Genomic DNA, 19,953 nt, shown 5'->3' on the forward strand with positions numbered 1-19,953 from the left:
CCATTTCAGGTCGCCGTCGTCCTTGTCAGTAAGAGATAATGCATCTCCATTCAATTCTCTTCACCACCGTTCAGTTCAAACTCACTTCTCTTAGCTAAGAACAGACCCTTGTAGCACATCCTTGCATTGCTAGTAAGAACCGTCCAGTCAGAATCCTTGGTCGCTGTCGTCCTCGTTAAATTTATTGTAGTCATCGTCGTCCTCGCCGTGCAGTCCTTTTTGCTCTCCGATTCAGTAAAAAAATCAAGTTCTTTACTGCCGTCGATTTCGCCGGTCTCTAGGCAACATGGCCTTCAACGATGGCTACTGTTCCGATTTGGTCCTCCATTAACGCCATATACCACAACCGCTGGAGAAATTTTATTGGCCTTTGCGTTTTCAATCCTTGCTTGTTCGGCATGTCTCTTGCCGTTTGGGATGAACTCGGCCTCGATTATAGAGAGCTCGGCCGGTGGAGAGCTTGACTATGGATGGCTTGGCCATGGAGGACTGGCGGCTGGTGAGGGCTTGGTCGGTGAGGGCTTCTCTTTGCTCGCTACGAGATTCCACTAGGCCGCCTTGCAAACCCACCATCCACCTTGTCTCTGTCGCGAACCGTCCTTCATTGCTTGTAGGTGTAGTGCCGCAAGCCCACTGCGATTCAACCACATCCGAGCACTGTCGGTGTTCATCCACAGCCTATCTTGCCCGCTATTTTGTCAATCGCTAGCGTGCACAAGCTGCCATCCCTCACCGGTTCGTTTTGCTGGTCTGTCCAGCCAAGCCTGTAGCAAAAGGGGAGCTCGGCAATGTGGATTTCTGTGATGAGTTCGGCAGTGGAATGTGGACTGAACTTAGTCGCGATGGGGTGGGCAGAGAGGTTCGGAACGGCTGCCGGCGAGCAAGGGGGGAAGCTCGGATGAGATAGGTAGCTGGCTGCAGAGAGCACGGATGGCGGACAAGGCGTTGTATGTATGTATATATGTATATATAGATATATGTGTGTAATTTTGAAGTGTTGGGTTTGTATACTCTACATATGTGCTTATGTATATCAGGGAGCAAGAGAACAATTCTATATATATATGAGGATTGTTCACCTGTTCACTGGTGTGCATGAAATATATACACGAATTAAATCATCACCGTTAGATATAAAAGCATAAACTACCCTTTTAAATGCCAAATAGAATCCGACGGTTATTACTTCAGGTGTGCATGAATTTTCTTGTACACCAGGGAGCAAGAGAACAATTCTGTATATGTATGAGGACTGTTCACCTATTCACTGGTGTGCATGGAATTTATACACGAATTAAATCACCACGGTTAGATATAAAAACATAAACTACCTTTTCAAATGTCAAATAGAATCCGACGGCTATTACTTCAGGTGTGCATGAATTTTCTTGTACACCAGGGAGCGTGAGAACAATTCTGTATATATATGAGGACTGTTCACCTGTTCACTAGTGTGCATGGAATTTATACACAAATTAAATCATCACGGTTAGTGTGACGACCCTGATTTTTAGGCCAGCGTGTCCTGTGATGAACCGTAAAGATGATCCGATAACGGATCCGAATGCGGAAGCAAAAATAGAAAACAAGACTCTAAGAAGTCAAAGTGATCTTCATGAGGTCGTGGAACTCAATGAGAACTGATGCGGAAGCAAAAGGTCAGAAATACGACAAGTAAGCCCCCAGGGGCAAAATAGTCATTTTTAAAAAATGTGGATTCGGGTGCCACCGAGCACACCGCTGGAAAGACAGCGAAAAATTAACAAATCTAGACTCAAGAATCACCCGATTCAGGGTTCGGATGAAGAAGATATGAAACTCCAAAGTTTCATAAAAACCAACTTTCGGGTTTCAAAATAGTGCAGCAAGGGTAATTGACAAGGGGTAAAATGGTCTTTTTAGACAAAATTGGATGCAACTGAGCATACCAATATATAGACTTGAAAAAATTAATGAATCTAGACTCAAGAATCACTTGATTCGGAGTCCGGATGAAGAAGATATGAAACGTCAAAATTTCAAAAAAACCAACCTTTGAGTTTAAAATCAGTGCGGCAAGGGTACTTTACAAGGGGTAAAATAGTCTTTTTAGATAGAATTAGATGCAACCTTGAATACCGTTGGATAGACAAGCAAAAACTAATAAACTTAGACTCAAAAATCACTTGATTTGGAGTCGGGACGAAGAAGATATGAAGCCTCAAAGTTTTAAAAAATTAGACTTATTTTCCGGGTTCAAAAATTTGAGCAGGAATAGTGTTTTGACAGAAAGCTCCAATTAATTTTTTTTCCAGAACCGAGGCTAAAAACGGACCCTTAAATGAGTTTTTCTGGAAAAATACAAAGAAGAAACCCCCCTTAAAATCACGTTTTCTACCCGACTATGCAGAAGAAACAAAAAAAAAAACGATGTAAAGTCCCTAAAATGCCCCTTGAACAGCCTAGGTCAAGATGGACCCAAAAAGCTGCTACAAGCATTTTTTCCAGAAACAGCCAGAACAGAGAGTAAAAACGGGCTAGTAGATGAATTTTTCTGGAAAAACACAAAGAAGAAGCCCCCCTCAAAATTGAATTTTCTATGTGACTTCCAAGAGAATTAAAAAAAAATGTAATGTAGAATGCCCAAAATGCCCCTCCATGAAATCTGGTCATGGAGGTCCAAAAAGCTGCTAAAAAAAAACAGAAAAGCTGAACTTTGCGGTCGATTTCCGGCACCAAGACGACATTTTCTGGAAAAACACGAAAAAGAAACCCCCCCTAAAATCATGTTTTCTATTCAACCATGTTGAAAGAAGGAAATAAAACTGATGTGAAAGGTCCAGAGCGCCCCTAAATCAGATTATGTAAAAAAAATACGAAATGAATTCACAAGAGGCTCAAAACACAAACGATAAGGTTTTGCCCGGAAACGACCATGCACGCAAACGTAACTTACCTAGCAGATGCAAAATCCGACCCCCCAACGGGCAAAAAGGCAAAAATGGACTTAGAATGGAAAACATGGAATCCAAAAATGTAAAATGGAGTCAAATGACCGTTTGGCCCTTGGCAACACTTCATACAAGATTAATAAGACCCTATGAAAGAATGAAAATGGAATTCCCACACCCGATGCAACCATGGTGAAGCAATGACTTGCGATTTTTCAAGGTTTTCATAATATTTCATGAAATTAAAAAGTTGTATAGAATACAATACACATGTCATTGGCCTCCGGCCTCATCTCATACATGTCAAATACATTTAAAGGAGTGTACTTAAGTACACATTACATACATGGAATCAAATATACATATTTTGACATATAAGTTTACAAAATGACATTTCATGCTAACATTTGCATGAAATGGAAACTTGAAAGCTACACGACATCCAAGGTTTGCTAGGCTTCACGAACCAAGTCTTCATACCTGAAATATGCCCCAGTATCGTAGGGGTGAGTAACATAAAGCTACTAGTAGGAGACGAGCATGCATCGACTTAGCATTTTACAAATTTATCACCTTATGGTGAAACATGTTAAAGGGGCTCATGCCACCTAACGTCTATGTCCAAGTGAGACTCGGGGAGCATCCTAAGCTACCTTAGAGTCTAAGCAACAAGAATCATGATACACATATGTGTATGAAACGAATCATGGTTGGGATAATCCAAAGAACACGACAAGAAGAAAGCTTGAGCATAGATTAACATGAATTGCATTTTCAATACAATTGAACCAGGTCTAGAGTAATCCATACAACATGACAAAAGCATATTTGAATACAAGTTAACAAGAATCACATTATCCATGCAATTCAACAATAAAAGAGCATGTTATACAATGCAACAAGGTTTAAGTTCTCAAAGCCATCAACTTAGAATCTAAAGCACAAAATAACAGTAGTGGTTCATGTCACCTAACGTCTATATTATAAATGAATCAATAGGATCAATACTAAGCTTTATTAGAACGTCAAAACACGATTTTCAATATCGATGCAATTTAACCAACATTGGAACTTCCAATACAACGCATAAAGCACAATTTGGCAAAGTTAACATCCTGTAACTTAAAATGGAACGACAAATAAGAAACAACAAGTTACAATATCATCTAGTTATCAACTTTAAAATGAAATGCGAAATCAAATAAAGTGGATACTCGGACGTCACGCCGGATCAGACCGACAACATAGTTACTTTAGGGTTACTAGCCCATGGGTAACCTCTCTATGTGCGCACTAGACTATATATAGAGGGACTATCCCCCGTACTAGAATCACGTCCTAGCCATAGTCAAACAACGACATCCCCAAGTTTCTAAAATCAACAAGTTGTGCAACAACGCATATATCAACAAGAATATACAAGATAATCAACTATCTACTAAGCACAACTAAATTTGGAAACCTATACAATACATGCTCTAAATCCACAACTAATATGATATGATGAATGTCGAATCTTCAGTGTGTGATTCGTTACACGCTATGCATGAAAGATGTTAAATACGAAGTGTGCAAATCATTACACAAGGCAACAATATATTCAATAAGGAAAACATATTCTCATGAATACAAACATAGCAATTATGTTATCAAATGTTCAAAACATAACCAAATGAATATACAACAAGTCCAAGTCCATGATTTTGATATAGAAACGACTTTCAAACACAATTAAATCCATGACTCAATTCGATAGAATTTAATTAAATAAAAATAATTAAATTCCCTAAATTCTAATTCAATTCCAAATAACTTCAAATTAATACATATTAAAGAACATAGCATGGTCATTACCTATATCCATTCTAAAACTCAATTAGGTTATTGGAACAACAAAGTAGAACTCTAATTAAATCATGCTAATTTAATTACCAAGGTTCTAAAGTAACTTCAAATGGTCCACAATTAATATATACTAGTAAACAAGTCATGGCCAATACAAACATCAAGTTAAAACCTTAATTAAGCTAATGGGACCACAAAATAGATTTTAATTAATTCTTTTAATTAAAATCTCTAGATTTTCAAACTTAACCAAATGCTCTCAAATTAACCTATGTTGGAAAGTATGCCAAGAACTAATATAATATCACATTACAAGTTTATTTCATTCAATTTAAGACCATGTGAATTAAACTTTCACTAAAGTTAAATATAAATTAAAAGTTGTAATTCTCATGCAATTAATCCCAATTTAATATATGTGAACAACTATACCTAGGCTTAATTTTCTAACATGCCACAATTCAATTCCAAGTTGTATATCACCATGAGGATTAAATCTTAAACAAGGAAATTAATTAAATGAAAGGTTTCAAAACCTCACCGAATATTCTAAATCAAATATATGTGAAGCTATATGGCATGTAGATCAAGAATATCAAGTCGGAATTCAAATGGAGTGAATAGTGCACTCGGAGTAAATTAATTAATCAAATTAATTAATAATTACTAATTTTCAAAACACCTCCAATTACTTTCAAATTCAACTATGTTGAAGAGCATGCTAAGGCCTAATATAATATGCTAACACATATTAATTTCAAGCTAGTTAAGGCCATGTGAATTAATCTTTCACATAAGATAAATATTAAATAAAATCTTTAATACTTATTCAAATGTTCCAATTTTAATACACGACAATGAGCATATCAAGGGGCAATATAAAATCATGCTACATGTTTAAACCAAGTCATGAGCAACCGGAAAAATTAGATCCCGTACAAGAAAAATAAATAATAAAATCTCTATATTTTATATTTAATCATGCAAACAAGTAGTATAAACATCACAAGCATGCTATATAATAAGAATTTAAACCTAAAACATCCCCCACCTCAATTTGAGATGAAAATCCCAAAGGCCCACCAAAATAAAAGTGCTCCGAATTCGACGATACCGAGAGGTTTTGTCGGGGACAACACCGTGAACATAACCTCCATCAAAGTCCCATCAAAATCATAACTTGACCTCAAAACCAAACTCAAGAAATGGTCAAAACTGAATTCTAATAAGGGGGAAAGGTAGAGCATGGCGAGGGGAACAACAAACGTTAAGGCCGAAGACTTTCCATCAAGGAAAAGTGAACCAAAAGAGGAGAGAGAAGGTGGCAGCACCCCTTGGGCTGCCATGGGAGCTCCAGGTCGTGCATGAAGAGGGGAAAAGATGAAAAATGAATTATCTCACCCCCCTTTTATAGAAATCTCAAAAAGTGCCCCGAACGGGCCCCGCCGGGTCCGAAAAAGTAAAATTTGAGCAGACGCGCTCAAATGGAAAAACTTTGTGAATGAAAAAGATTCAAAATGATAAAATATGAATAATGGAAGAGACAGCGTCAAAAACCGAGTCCCGAGCAGAAAGTTATGCCCAAAACAAGTTTGGCGAAAACCGGGGCCAGAAACCCTGAAACTGGAAAATATCGACCAGGAGGAAATTTCAAGAGTACATAACTCGACAAAATGTGAAAATGAATCCCGTACGAGGATCCAGGTTCAAAACAAGACATTTTGCAATAACTTTCATTAATTGCACAATGGCCCCTCCAAAAAGTTAAAACTGCACTTATGGCCCAGAATGAAAATATCTTCCAAAAATATTTTCTTAAAAACCCCTGAAATAAAATATCTTCAAAAGATATTTACGAAAAACACCTCAAGAAAAGAGAATAATTTCAAAGAACTTTGCGTCCATACCCCTATGGACACCGGGAGCAACCAGAGTACTTTCTTGCAAAAGTAAAAATACGTATTTTGTGGAAACCACTCAAGATGAAGGCACGTGAAGTCAAAAACCAACTCCGAGCATGAGAAGTGAGGTTGTGCCAAAAACTAACAAACCGAGATAAGACAGAATAGGGAAAAGGACGAAATAGCGCATAGTGTCGAAAACGAAAAATGTGAAAATGACTCGGTTCTCAAAGGAAGTTGTCAATCCACGGAAAAGAGTCTCAGGAACCAATTCCGAGCACTCGAGATGACACTAAGCGACACGAAACAGAGCTCAGAAAAGAAAATTAAACGAAAAAAATTCATTCGTAAAATTTCAGGAAAAAAGGAAAGGAAGGCAAATAACCGAGTCGTTACAGTTAGATATAAAAACATAAACTACATTTTCAAATGCCAAATAGAATCCGACGGTTATTACTCAGGTGTGCGTGAATTTTCTTGTACACCAGTGAACAAGAGAACAATTCTGTATATATATGAGGACTGTTCACCTGTTCATTGGTGTGCATGGAATTTATACACGAATTAAATCATCACGGTTAGATATAAAAATATAAACTACGTTTTCAAATGCCAAATAAAATACGACGGTTATTACTTCAGGTGTGCATGAATTTTCTTGTACACCAGGGAGTAAGAGAACAATTCTGTATATATATGAGGACTGTTCACCTGTTCACTGGTGTGCATGGAATTTATACACGAATTAAATCATCACGGTTAAATATAAAAACATAAACTATCTTTTCAAATGCCAAATAGAATACGATGGTTATTACTTCAGGTGTGCATGAATTTTCTTGTACACCAAAGAGCAAAAGAACAATTCTGTATATATATATATATATATGTGCAAAGAATATTGTGAATAGAAACCTAAATAAGATGAATAAAAACCTAAATAAGGTATTGATCACGAGATCAGTGGTCACAGATTCATATAAAATTTATTTTAATATATTTTTGAAAATTTATTTTTTTTACTTTTTTATCCTGATTTATAAATTTGATTTTTTAGTATAAATTTTCCTTGAATCTTTTTTTTTAATAATTGAACTTTAAACTTTTGCATAGAGGATCAGATTCAACCCTGTCCATTGTAGATGTTTTTCCTCTTCCTTTGTTAAGGCATTTGGGTTATACAATGTGATTTGAATTTTGTATATTAAGCTGATAAACTCAAAAGTTATTAGAGTTTTTTATTTTGTTATTTTTTTTTGTAACAAATAAGTTCTATTAATATTCGACAAAAATATGATATAGTTTGTTTAAGATATATACTTATTTGGCATATGGTTTTGAGCACCTCCACTTGCTACTGTCTGTTGCAAGTTTGGTTGAAATACAACTTTCCTTTCAAGTTTGGTGATCAAATCTGCCATAGCATGATGCAGAATTGAGGAAAGTTATATTATTTGAAATTGTTTCAAAGCTTCACACTTAATAATTTTAATTTCGAAAGAGTGACATTTACATAATAACCCATTATATGTGTAAAGAAGGTTGCAATAAGATTAACAGGTCAGTGTTTTCAAGTCCTCAAAGGAAGGCATGAATGTGTGACTGAAAAATATATATACACGTCATCATACATTATACAATTACAATCACAAATTTGCTATCCTGTTGACAAACTTTAATAAGTTTGGGACACTCTGGCTCATATATTGCTTGGACACAACTTTCTTCAGCAAAATTCACCCAACAAGTTTTATTATATATTATTATTATTATTTAAGTTGAACATAAATCGAATTTTTTTTTTAATTCCAATTTAGTTCGGGTTGAATTTGGGGGAAGTGTCGAGCAATTCAAACTCAATGTATAAGTAACCTGCATCAACTAATTCAAATTTCCCATAATATACATAATGTTTGTGAGGTGGATGTGAAGTTCAAAGAGGGGTATACATGAAATACATCTAAAATTTTATATTTATTAATACAAAGCGAATGTTGCAATTTCATATTTGACTCAGCAATTTAAATTTCAAAGAATATAATGGTCCCCTTGGACACATATTTAATAGACATGAAGGGAGATATTCATATATATATATATATATAGATGTGCACACCATTTAATAAGAGCAAAAAGAAAAACAGAAAACAATAGAGACCTCCAGGAAATGTTTTTGGTTGGTTCCATGGCCAGAGAGTTACAATCTCCACAAACAAGCCACATATATATTAATATTCCAGAAATTTCAACGAAATCACTCTGCCATGGCCGACCATCATCTTCTCCATATTCTTCAAATTTTTCTCTGGCTGCTGCTGCTGCTGCTTGTAACACAAACCACTTCCTAGCCTCGTCTTGGTGTTGAAGGACAAAGATTAGAATTCATAGAGTATAATCCATTGGTATCGGCTTTAATTATGATTGTTCTTAAACCTCCAAGAGGTGATACAAGCATTAACCCAAGTCCCAGTATAATGCAGAACTGCATATTCATCAAAATCATTTTAATTAATTCAAGGCAATTGGTAAAAAATATGAGAAATTAACATAAATGTGACAATACACATACCCAGTTTGCAATCCAAGATAAGCTGAATCTCCTTGGTTTCTTGATGGCAAGCCACATGATGCAAGGTAGCTGCAAGAAAGAAAAAAAAAAATTGAAATGAGAGATTAAACTCGAAACCAACAAGAAGAAGAAGAAGCTGGCTTCTTACAAAGTATGTTGTAGGGGCAAATGCAAATCCTCCAAAGAATCCTAGAAGACCTCCGAAGAAAGGGAAGGTAATGGCCACAAACATTGTTAATGCTACAACAAAAGTTACAAAAAATGTCAGCTAGCAAATAACGCCACCTGCGATAATAGGAAAACGCTTCTTCTATATAATGAAATGCTGCACAATCCACTACTTACCCACATATACATTTCGTGTAATAAAGCGAAGCATAAAACTGGGATAGAAATTCAATTTCTTGACCAGCACAGTTTCTATCATGTCGAATACTGGCATGGCATAAATCTGCATAATTAAAGATGACAACGTACCATCAAAAATCATGGAAACAAGAAGTAGCTAGTGTGATATATGAGATGGAAAAAATTAAGAAACAAGATTTGTTGAGTTGGCAGGAACGTACCTGATAGCTTCCAATGACATGAATGACAACAAAGAGGTTAGCCATTGCAATTAGCCATTTAGGGCTCTCTAATAAGAAGAGTATATTTTCATTGACTCCATTACCGAAAATCCAGTACCCGATGAGAGCAACAGGGAAGTAACACAAGGCCACCACAATGTAGGCAACGACGACTCCTCTCCACATGGGTCCCTTGGAAGGCTTCTGAGGCGTGGAAGGGATTGTTGCTTGAATCTCCAATACCACATTGTGCCCAGCATACGCAAATGCCACTGCACCCAATGCACTAAAGAAGTCAAAAACTGTTTCTGCTCTCGTATTTGCTTTATACCCATCAAAAACTGTTTCTGCTCTCGTGTTTGCTTTATACCCATATTGCACATCTTCTTGCACAAGAGACGTAGTCCAAGCAATGGTAGAGTAACTGTAGTAGTATCACAAACAACAATATAACTCCATTTCATATCATCTTTCTAAACCAATTTTATAACATACAAACAAATACTACTACATACATACCTCAATGACATAACTGCTGCAGCCAAAGACACAGCAGAAATGGAGTTGAAGGTGGGAAGATGGGAGAGCACGAAATGGACAGACGCAAAGATCATAATGAAGCTTGTATGCTTGGTATCCTTGGTATCCTTGGTATCCTTGCAAGGCTTATCGGACACTAAATCATGGAATTTCTTGAGGGATTCTCCTCCGATGACCATATACACTATGTCCACGGCCACTTCCACAACCAGCTGTTGAGGCACTACGATCCAGAGACCGAGTTTTTCACCAAATACATGTTGACCTAGCTCATGGTATCTGTCGAAACGCTTCCCTGGTACTACCTCATGCATCTCTACCATTTGCCACAGGGTGTATAATGTCACTATCCATGATATCACCAGTACTGTTACACCAGGACCCCTGAAATTTCATTATTAAATCACGACTCCATTACTTCTAATAGACATTTAACAACTTTGACACAGGTTTTGACCAATAGCGAAACAATGAAGCAGCACATTAAAAGAGCAAACAATCCTTTAATAAAATCATGTAAACACTGTTAATTTTTAGAACAAAGTGAAACCCTTCAAGAAATATTATACTATTCACAAAGCAAGACTCGCAATTGTATTGCTACCCAAAAAAACCCAATATTTTTCAAGTTATAAAATAATATTGAATCAAAATATAATATATATTGTTGTGGAGCTAAGCATACCATCCAAGCTTTGACATAGCAAGAGGAAGGCTGAGTACACCAGCACCAACCATGGCAGTGACATTGTGGAAAGCTGAGTACCACCATTTTGCATTCCTCGACGAAGTGATGGGAAGCCATTGGTCAATTGCCTTCTTCATTGCTTTTAGTTTATCAACCTGTGGTTCAACATTTCTTTCATCAGATTCGGTACAAAAAATATATATATACAATTTTTCAATTAGATAAAAAAAAAAAAAAAAAAAAAAAAAATAGATGCATGAATGAAAACAAAAGAATCAAATAGCATTACTGTATTCTTTCGATTTGTTAGGTATTAAAGTTCTGAACATTTTATTGTAAAACTGACCAGATGATATAGTTTAAAAGTTAGTTGTATAAACATTAAAACATGACTTTGGTTTTTACCCTTAATACCAAATACTGAGCCTTTAAATCAAGTCAATATGTATTTAACGGACCCAAAAAAATAAAAAAAAAAAGCTTTTAAAAATAGAAGTATCATTATAAATTTTTCATACCAAAATTCCATATTTTTGAATCACAATCCGAAGAAATTTAATTTAGTTACTAACACGGTATACAAGTTGGGCTTGGATTACAGAGGAAGATCAATCTGAAAAATATAACCAAGAAATGGTACTTCATTGCTATCCTTGTATTCCACGTCACAAAAACGATCAATTTTTTTTTTTTTTTTTTTTTATTTTATAAAATGATGGGAAGCTTTTGGCCAAATTTCAAACAACTAAGCTCACTTTTCTAGAATTTGGGTTTTATCAACAAATCAACTGGCTGATTCTAATTACACATGAAATGAACTATAATTAGGTATGGTATGATAATTGCAAATAGTCATGACCTTATCAAAAAAAAAAAAAATGTTGGGACGACTTTAGATAAAATTGGCTTTTGTGAAGTGAAAAAAAAAAAAAAAAGAAAAAAAAAAAAGAAAAGAAAAGAAAAAGCCGAATTTTCCAATGAATTGAATTTGGAAGCATCTTAGAAGGGTAGTTGATAAGTACGTTTACTGAAAAGTCAGTAATCCCTGCCCGTGGCCATTGACAAAGAGTACCAAGCATGGACGGAGACAATAGATTCCAAACCTTAAGTTAAGGAGAGAAAAAAATATCCAAAGTTTTTGTCAACCATTCATTTTTATACCAACATTAATTGAATTGTCCAGAGTTGGTCAAACAATACAAATTACTACAATATGATTAGAAGACAGGGTTTGCTTGTTTTGTAAATTGTAATTATTGAAATAGTTTTTCATTCTCAGGAAATTGAAAATATAAAATTATACAAAAAATTCTGTTTGGTTGAATTTTTTAAAAATTATTTTTTAAAAATTCAATTATAAAAGGCCTGTTTTCAAATAACAGTCTTTTATAATTTTTTTAAAACTGTTCTCTATTTTTTGAATTTTTAAGAATTATTTTCAAAATTATAAACCAAGAATATCCCTAGAATTTGCAAGCCAACCCATGTTTTTGTTATTGTAGTAGAGTGTCTCTATGTTAAAAATGAATCAAAGAAATTAGTGGCATTAATTACGGCATGGTCACACTAAGATAGTCGATGAAAACATATACTTCCTCTGTCCTAATTTAAATGTCGTTTTTGAGGAGTAAGAATTTTTAAGAGGACATGTGCGACATGTCTTTTTTTTTGAAAAGTTACTAATATATCTTTCTAAGTTTTAAATATTAAGTTTGAAATTTTAAACTTTAAGAACATATATAGAAAGATGTAAAATATATTTTTTGAAAAAAAAAAAGTGGACAATTATTTTGCAACAGATCAAAAAAAAAACATATGACATTTTTTTTTTTTTTTTGGAAGTGTGAGAATATACCTTTAAAAAAAACACACAAGCACCAAATGTACGAGTACAGTACGTGAGTGGCACCCACGTAAACAGGAATTGGCTATTAGATCCCCGAATGGGGATTGTAGGCTCTAAGTCCAGTGAGTTTTGGACACGTGTCCCAACTACAACTCACTAATTGATGTAGCGGTGAGAACTATTTGTGCGTGTGAGAGAGACAATAAACTTTATGTTCCTGAAACTTTAATTATCATGCAAAATTTCACATTTTGTCAAATAAAATTGACATCCCAATATTCTTTCTTTTTTTACATCATCATATTCTCAACAACCAAATAAACAGGAGAAAATCTATTTAATTAGGAAAGTCACAATGGACATAAACCAAGAAATTAAAATATGAAAAGAAAGAATTAATATAAAAAATTAATTAATTATTATTTGTTCCATATTTCGTTTTTTAGTTTACAAATACATCCGGTAAGACATCATTTGCCTCTCATCTCTTTCTTCTCATCTCTTTCTTCTGCTCAAATATTTAACAAATTCTTATCGTCAAAATTTATAACTTCCGACACGATTAAGACGAAAATAAAAAATATCTTTAAGGATATCGTAGCCATAGCGAATAACATCAATACTATCACAAAAAATGATAAGAAGGTTGCAACTCCAACGAGTGATATCAACAACTCTGTAAGTCCAATTATGAGGAGCATAGCCAAATCACATGTGGTTCATCATATAAACATTACATTCAGTACAAAGAAAAAAATATACAATTTTTCAATACAAGGAAAACATGTATATATACACTAAACACACACACACACACACGTATCAAGTGAAAAAACGCTGTGCATATGTATATATATATATAGAGAGAGAGAGAGGCTTACTTTGCTGTTGGGCACATAGTCGGTTGGAGCTTGAGTTCCCATAAGTGTTGAGTGCAGAGAGAGAAACGAACAGGGGAAGATGAAACAAACAATAGGACAAGAAACGTCAGGTGTTTTTCAACTCCTAACAAATATCGAATAGTCTTCTATGCATTAACCAATGAGCGAAGGCTAACTATCGGAATGGTGAGGAACATGGGAATTAGCACCAGCAAGAGACCAATTACCCCTGTATATATAGAGAGCTACACCTATAGGAGTCTATGATGAATTTTTTTTCTCGGAAGTTAGTCTATGATGAAAATTCCACGAACCCCATACACACTCACAGGGTAGGTTCACGGTGTTTCTTGTCGTACCCTAAAACCATCCTTGATTTGTTTTATTTTAGATCATTTAACCAATTGATCTCATGCCTAAAAGTGTGTGCGTGGACCCACTTTTCTTTTTTAATGGGGTTTGAATAAATATAATATTATGCATATCCGCTTTTCAACATATTTATATGTAAGATATTTTATATAATTAGAAAAACATATTGTCATTAAATTGAATCAACCTAGAAACAGTATCCGAGACACTCGGTTGAAATGGAATTTTTATGTGTGTGACAACTCTACTTTTTTTTAATGAAAAATGATATTTTTGTCTATAACTTCTCACCGATTTCATACCGACTAACTGACGCTAGACACATTTAATCTCTCACTTTATCTCAAATTTTTATCTCATAGTCTCTTTACATCCTTTGCTCTTCAAATTTTTAGCACAAATTTGGAGCCCTAAATATCTCAAACTCTCTTGCGCCTCTGCTCTCTCTCATTCCCTCACAATGCATCCCAATTTTTCGCACACATTGGACCCCCAACTCTTCCGCCTTTGTAGTGTTCTCTATGGTTCACTCTCACACTCCATCCCTAATTTATTTATTTATTTATTATTATTTTTTTTTCAGCATAAATTTGTAACCTAACTTTAATCTCTCACCTTAGGACTGAAAATTCAAGATTTGAAATAACAAGGCTTAAAATTACGATCCTAAAGGAAGAGAAACAAGAGCAGTTTCACATATCATATAAAACAGAACAATATATATATGTATATATATTCAAGAAAACCAAAAAATATTTTACATAAACTGAAATTCAAATCAAATCGAGAGACTATTTTTGTTTGTTGTAATTTAATAATTTTTTTAGTTATTGTGTGGTTGGAGGTGATCTTGTTTGTTTTCATGGAAGTTCAATTATGGAGAAAAAAGATGAAATAAAAAATAAATAAATAAAAGGAGCATATAAGAGTTTTACTATCATTTGACACATATTCAGCCACGTAAGAAGTAGTTAGTAGTAGGTTTTTTTTATAGTCAGGCAAACTACTATCACTCTTTTTAATATAGAATGAAATTAACACGTATATATATCCCAATTCTTAATTGATAGTTTGGGTATTTTAATAAGGACCTATTTATTTTCATTAGTCCATCTATGCAACAAATAAGGAATTGGGACCCTCCACTTATATTGTGTATAAATATTATAATCTTGGTTCGAACCAGTGCTTCAATTTGCATAACAACAGTTTTGGCTTTCACTAGCGCTCAAAAACGCTAGTGAAAGTCTAAAAAAACGCTAGTAAAGACCCTTTACCAACGTTTTTTTCTTGAAAAAAGCCCTGGTAACCCTTTGCCAGCGCTTCTTAAAAGAGCATTGGTAAAGGGTCATTTTATATATGTATATATTTTCCCCCCTATACCAGTGCTTCTTAAAAAAGCGCTGGTAAATGGTCATTTTATAATTTTTTTTTTTCCCCCTATGCCAGCACTTCTTAAAAGAGCACTGGTAAAGGGTCATTTTAAATATATATATATTTTTCCCCCTATGCCTGCGCTTCTTAAAAGAGCGCTAGTAAAGGGTGATTATATATATATATATATATTTCCCCCTTTTATTGTTTTTGGAAAAATACCTTTACGGCGGCTACTAAATGTCATCCAATATAACACAAGTCAATATGAAAATACCATTCAAATTGTCTTTACATAATACAATCACAAGTTAACCTGCTGCCAATATGAAAAATACCATCGAAATTGTCTACTAATAGATAAAGCTGGTAAATGTCAACCAAAACCCAAAAAATGTCAACCAAAAAGTCAAAATGTCTACTAATACAACCACAAGTTAACCTGCCAATATGAAAATACCATCCAAATTGTCTAGATAAAGTTACTAAATCTCACACAAAAAGAATTAAGAATTAAGAATTTTTGACAAATGTAGTACAAGTTTTTCAAAAAGAACCATCCAAGGCGAAGGAAATTCAGAAAGCACAACCACGACCCCATCTTCAGCTTCAACTTCAACAACTCTTCTTGCCCATTTGATTTGAATTACCCTACATTTTTTTATAAATTCATTAAGCGCACATTATAATAAATGAAAATTTAACATATAAGAGGAATTAAAAGTTCATAACCTTAACTGAATTGACATCATGGTTAGAAAATGAATTTAAGGATACTCTAGACATGAAATGAACAAATCAACTAGCTGATTCTAATTACACATGAAATGAACTATAATTAGGTATGGTATGATAATTGCAAATAGTTGTGACCTTATAAAAAATAAAAATAAAAAAGGGATCAAGTTGGGACGACTTTGACTGGAACTTTTTTTTTAATGTAATAATCATTCAAATTAGATTAAATATATAAATATAAAATTGACTTTTGTAAAAAATTAATTTTGTTTTGGTGTGAATGTGTAACGAATTTTCCTATTAATTGAATTTGGAAGCTTCTTAGAAGGATAGTTGATAGGTTCGTTGCCATAGACAGGGTATTAAACATGGACTGAGACAATAGATTCCAAACCTTAAGTTACGGTGAGAAAAAATATCCAAACCTTAAGTTTTTGCCAACCATTCATTTTTATATCAATATTAATTGAATTGCCCAAAGTTGGTCAAACAATACAAATTACTACAATATGGGTTGAAGACGGGTTTGTTTGGTTTGTAAATACAAAAACAGTTTTCTGTTCTCGAAAAATTGAAAACAAAAAACTGTATAAAAAACTTTGTTTGGTTCAATTTTCTGAAAATTCAGTTATAAAAAGACCTATTTTCAGATAACAGTCTTTTTTAATTCTCTGAAAATTATAAACAAAAAACTTGAAACAGAATACTGTACAAAAAACTCTGTTTGGTTCAGTTTTCTGAAAACTCAGTTATAAAAAGACCTATTTTCATAAAATAGTCTTTTATAATTTTCTGAAAACTATTATCTATGCCTAAAAGTGTGTGCGTGGACCCACTTTTCTTTTTTAATGGGGTTTGAATAAATATAATATTATGCATATCCGCTTTTCAACATATTTATATGTAAGATATTTTATATAATTAGAAAAACATATTGTCATTAAATTGAATCAACCTAGAAACAGTATCCGAGACACTCGGTTGAAATGGAATTTTTATGTGTGTGACAACTCTACTTTTTTTTTAATGAAAAATGATATTTTTGTCTATAACTTCTCACCGATTTCATACCGACTAACTGACGCTAGACACATTTAATCTCTCACTCTATCTCAAATTTTTATCTCATAGTCTCTTTACATCCTTTGTTCCTCAACTTTTTAGCACAAATTTGGAGCCCTAAATATCTCAAACTCTCTTGCGCCTCTGCTCTCTCTCGTTCCCTAGCAATGCATCCCAATTTTTCGCACATATTGGACCCCCAACTCTTCCGCCTTTGCAGTGTTCTCTATGATTCACTCTCACACTCCATCCCTAATTTATTTATTTATTTTTTTTTCAGCATAAATTTGTAACCTAACTTTAATCTCTCACCTTAAGACTGAAAATTCAAGATTTGAAATAATAAGGCTTAAAAATTACGATCCTAAAGGAAGAGAAACAAGAGCAGTTTCACATATCATATAAAACAGAACAATAAATATATGTATATATATTCAAGAAAACCAAAAAATATTTTACATAAACTGAAATTCAAATCAAATCGAGAGACTATTTTTGTTTGTTGTAATTTAATAATTTTTTTAGTTACTATGTGGTTGGAGGTGATCTTGTTTGTTTTCATGGAAGTTCAATTATGGAGAAAAAAGATGAAATAAAAAATAAATAAATAAAAGGAGCATATAAGAGTTTTACTATCATTTGACACATATTCAGCCACGTAAGGAGTAGTTAGTAGTAGGTTTTTTTTATAGTCAGGCAAACTACTATCACTCTTTTTAATATAGAATGAAATTAACACGTATATATATCCCAATTCTTAATTGATAGTTTGGGTATTTTAACAAGGACCTATTTATTTTCATTAGTCCATCTATGCAACAAATAAGGAATTGGGACCCTCCACTTATATTGTATATAAATATTATAATCTTGGTTCGAACCAGTGCTTCAATTTGCACAACAACAATTTTGGCTTTCACTAGCGCTAAAAAACGCTGGTGAAAGTCTAAAAAAACGCTGGTAAAGACCCTTTACCAACGTTTTTTCTTGAAAAAGCGCTGGTAACCCTATGCCAGCGCTTCTTAAAAGAGCATTGGTAAAGGGTCATTTTATATATATATATATTTTCCCCCCTATACCAGTGCTCCTTAAAAGAGCGCTGGTAAATGGTCATTTTATAATTTTTTTTTTCCCCCTATGCCAGCGCTTCTTAAAAGAGCACTGGTAAAGGGTCATTTTAAATATATATATATTTTTCCCCCTATGCCTGCGCTTCTTAAAAGAGCGTTAGTAAAGGGTGATTATATATATATATATATATATATATATATATATATATATATATATATATATTTTTCCCCCTTTTATTGTTTTTGGAAAAATACCTTTACGGCGGCTACTAAATGTCATCCAATATAACACAAGTCAATATGAAAATACCATCCAAATTGTCTTTACATAATACAATCACAAGTTAACCTGCTGCCAATATGAAAAATACCATCGAAATTGTCTACTAATAGATAAAGCTGGTAAATGTCAACCAAAACCCAAAAAATGTCAACCAAAAAGTCAAAATGTCTACTAATACAACCACAAGTTAACCTGCCAATATGAAAATACCATCCAAATTGTCTAGATAAAACTACTAAATCTCACACAAAAAGAATTAAGAATTAAGAATTTTTGACAAATGCAGTACAAGTTTTTCAAAAAGAACCATCCAAGGCGAAGGAAATTCAGAAAGCACAGCCACGACCCCATCTTCAGCTTCAACTTCAACAACTCTTCTTGCCCATTTGATTTGAATTACCCTACATTTTTTATAAATTCATTAAGCGCACATTATAATAAATGAAAATTTAACATATAAGAGGAATTAAAAGTTCATAACCTTAACTGAATTGGCATCATGGCTAGAAAATGAATTTAAGGATACTCTAGACATGAAATGAACAAATCAACTAGCTGATTCTAATTACACATGAAATGAACTATAATTAGGTATGGTATGATAATTGCAAATAGTTGTGACCTTATAAAAAATAAAAATAAAAAAGGGATTAAGTTGGGACGACTTTGACTGGAACTTTTTTTTTAATGTAATAATCATTCAAATTAGATTAAATATATAAATATAAAATTGACTTTTGTGAAAAATTAATTTTGTTTTGGTGTGAATGTGTAACGAATTTTCCTATTAATTGAATTTGGAAGCTTCTTAGAAGGATAGTTGATAGGTTGGTTGCCATAGACAGGGTACCAAACATGGACTGAGACAATAGATTCCAAACCTTAAGTTACGGTGAGAAAAAATATCCAAACCTTAAGTTTTTGCCAACCATTCATTTTTATACCAATATTAATTGAATTGCCCAAAGTTGGTCAAACAATACAAATTACTACAATATGGGTTGAAGACGGGGGTTTGCTTAGTTTGTAAATACAAAAACAGTTTTCTGTTCTTGAAAAATTGAAAATAGAAAACTGTATAAAAAACTTTGTTTGGTTCAATTTTCTAAAAACTAAGTTATAAAAAGACCTATTTTCAGATAACAGTCTTTTATAATTCTCTGAAAATTATGAACAGAAAACTTGAAACAGAATACTGTACAAAAAACTCTGTTTGGTTCAGTTTTCTGAAAACTCAGTTATAAAAAGACCTATTTTCATAAAATAGTCTTTTATAATTTTCTGA

General features: G+C 33.5%; 1 protein-coding gene across 2 annotated transcripts; it reads right to left on the reverse strand.

Moving 5' to 3' along the window:
• Positions 1–8,668: 8,668 nt before the first annotated feature.
• Positions 8,669–14,023, reverse strand: LOC132315977 (lysine histidine transporter 1-like). Of its 2 annotated transcripts, none has more exons than XM_059814455.1 (8): positions 13,770–14,023; positions 11,040–11,197; positions 10,334–10,738; positions 9,815–10,238; positions 9,591–9,696; positions 9,394–9,485; positions 9,246–9,314; positions 8,669–9,158 (listed from the first exon to the last, which is right to left on the reverse strand). In XM_059814455.1, the coding sequence occupies exons 1-8, from the start codon at positions 13,809–13,811 to the stop codon at positions 9,021–9,023; spliced, it is 1,434 nt and encodes a 477-aa protein (XP_059670438.1). In that variant the 5' UTR covers positions 13,812–14,023; the 3' UTR covers positions 8,669–9,020. The 2 variants fall into 2 exon arrangements, with proteins under 2 accessions (XP_059670438.1, XP_059670437.1); XM_059814454.1 differs by lacking the exon at positions 13,770–14,023 and adding an exon at positions 12,065–12,136.
• Between the last annotated feature and the right edge of the window lie 5,930 nt (positions 14,024–19,953).

The sequence above is a fragment of the Cornus florida genome, unplaced genomic scaffold (assembly GCF_030987335.1).
Source record: "Cornus florida cultivar Cherokee Brave unplaced genomic scaffold, ASM3098733v1 CherokeeBrave_3.0.0_Hap2_Chr07, whole genome shotgun sequence".
NCBI lineage: Eukaryota > Viridiplantae > Streptophyta > Magnoliopsida > Cornales > Cornaceae > Cornus > Cornus florida.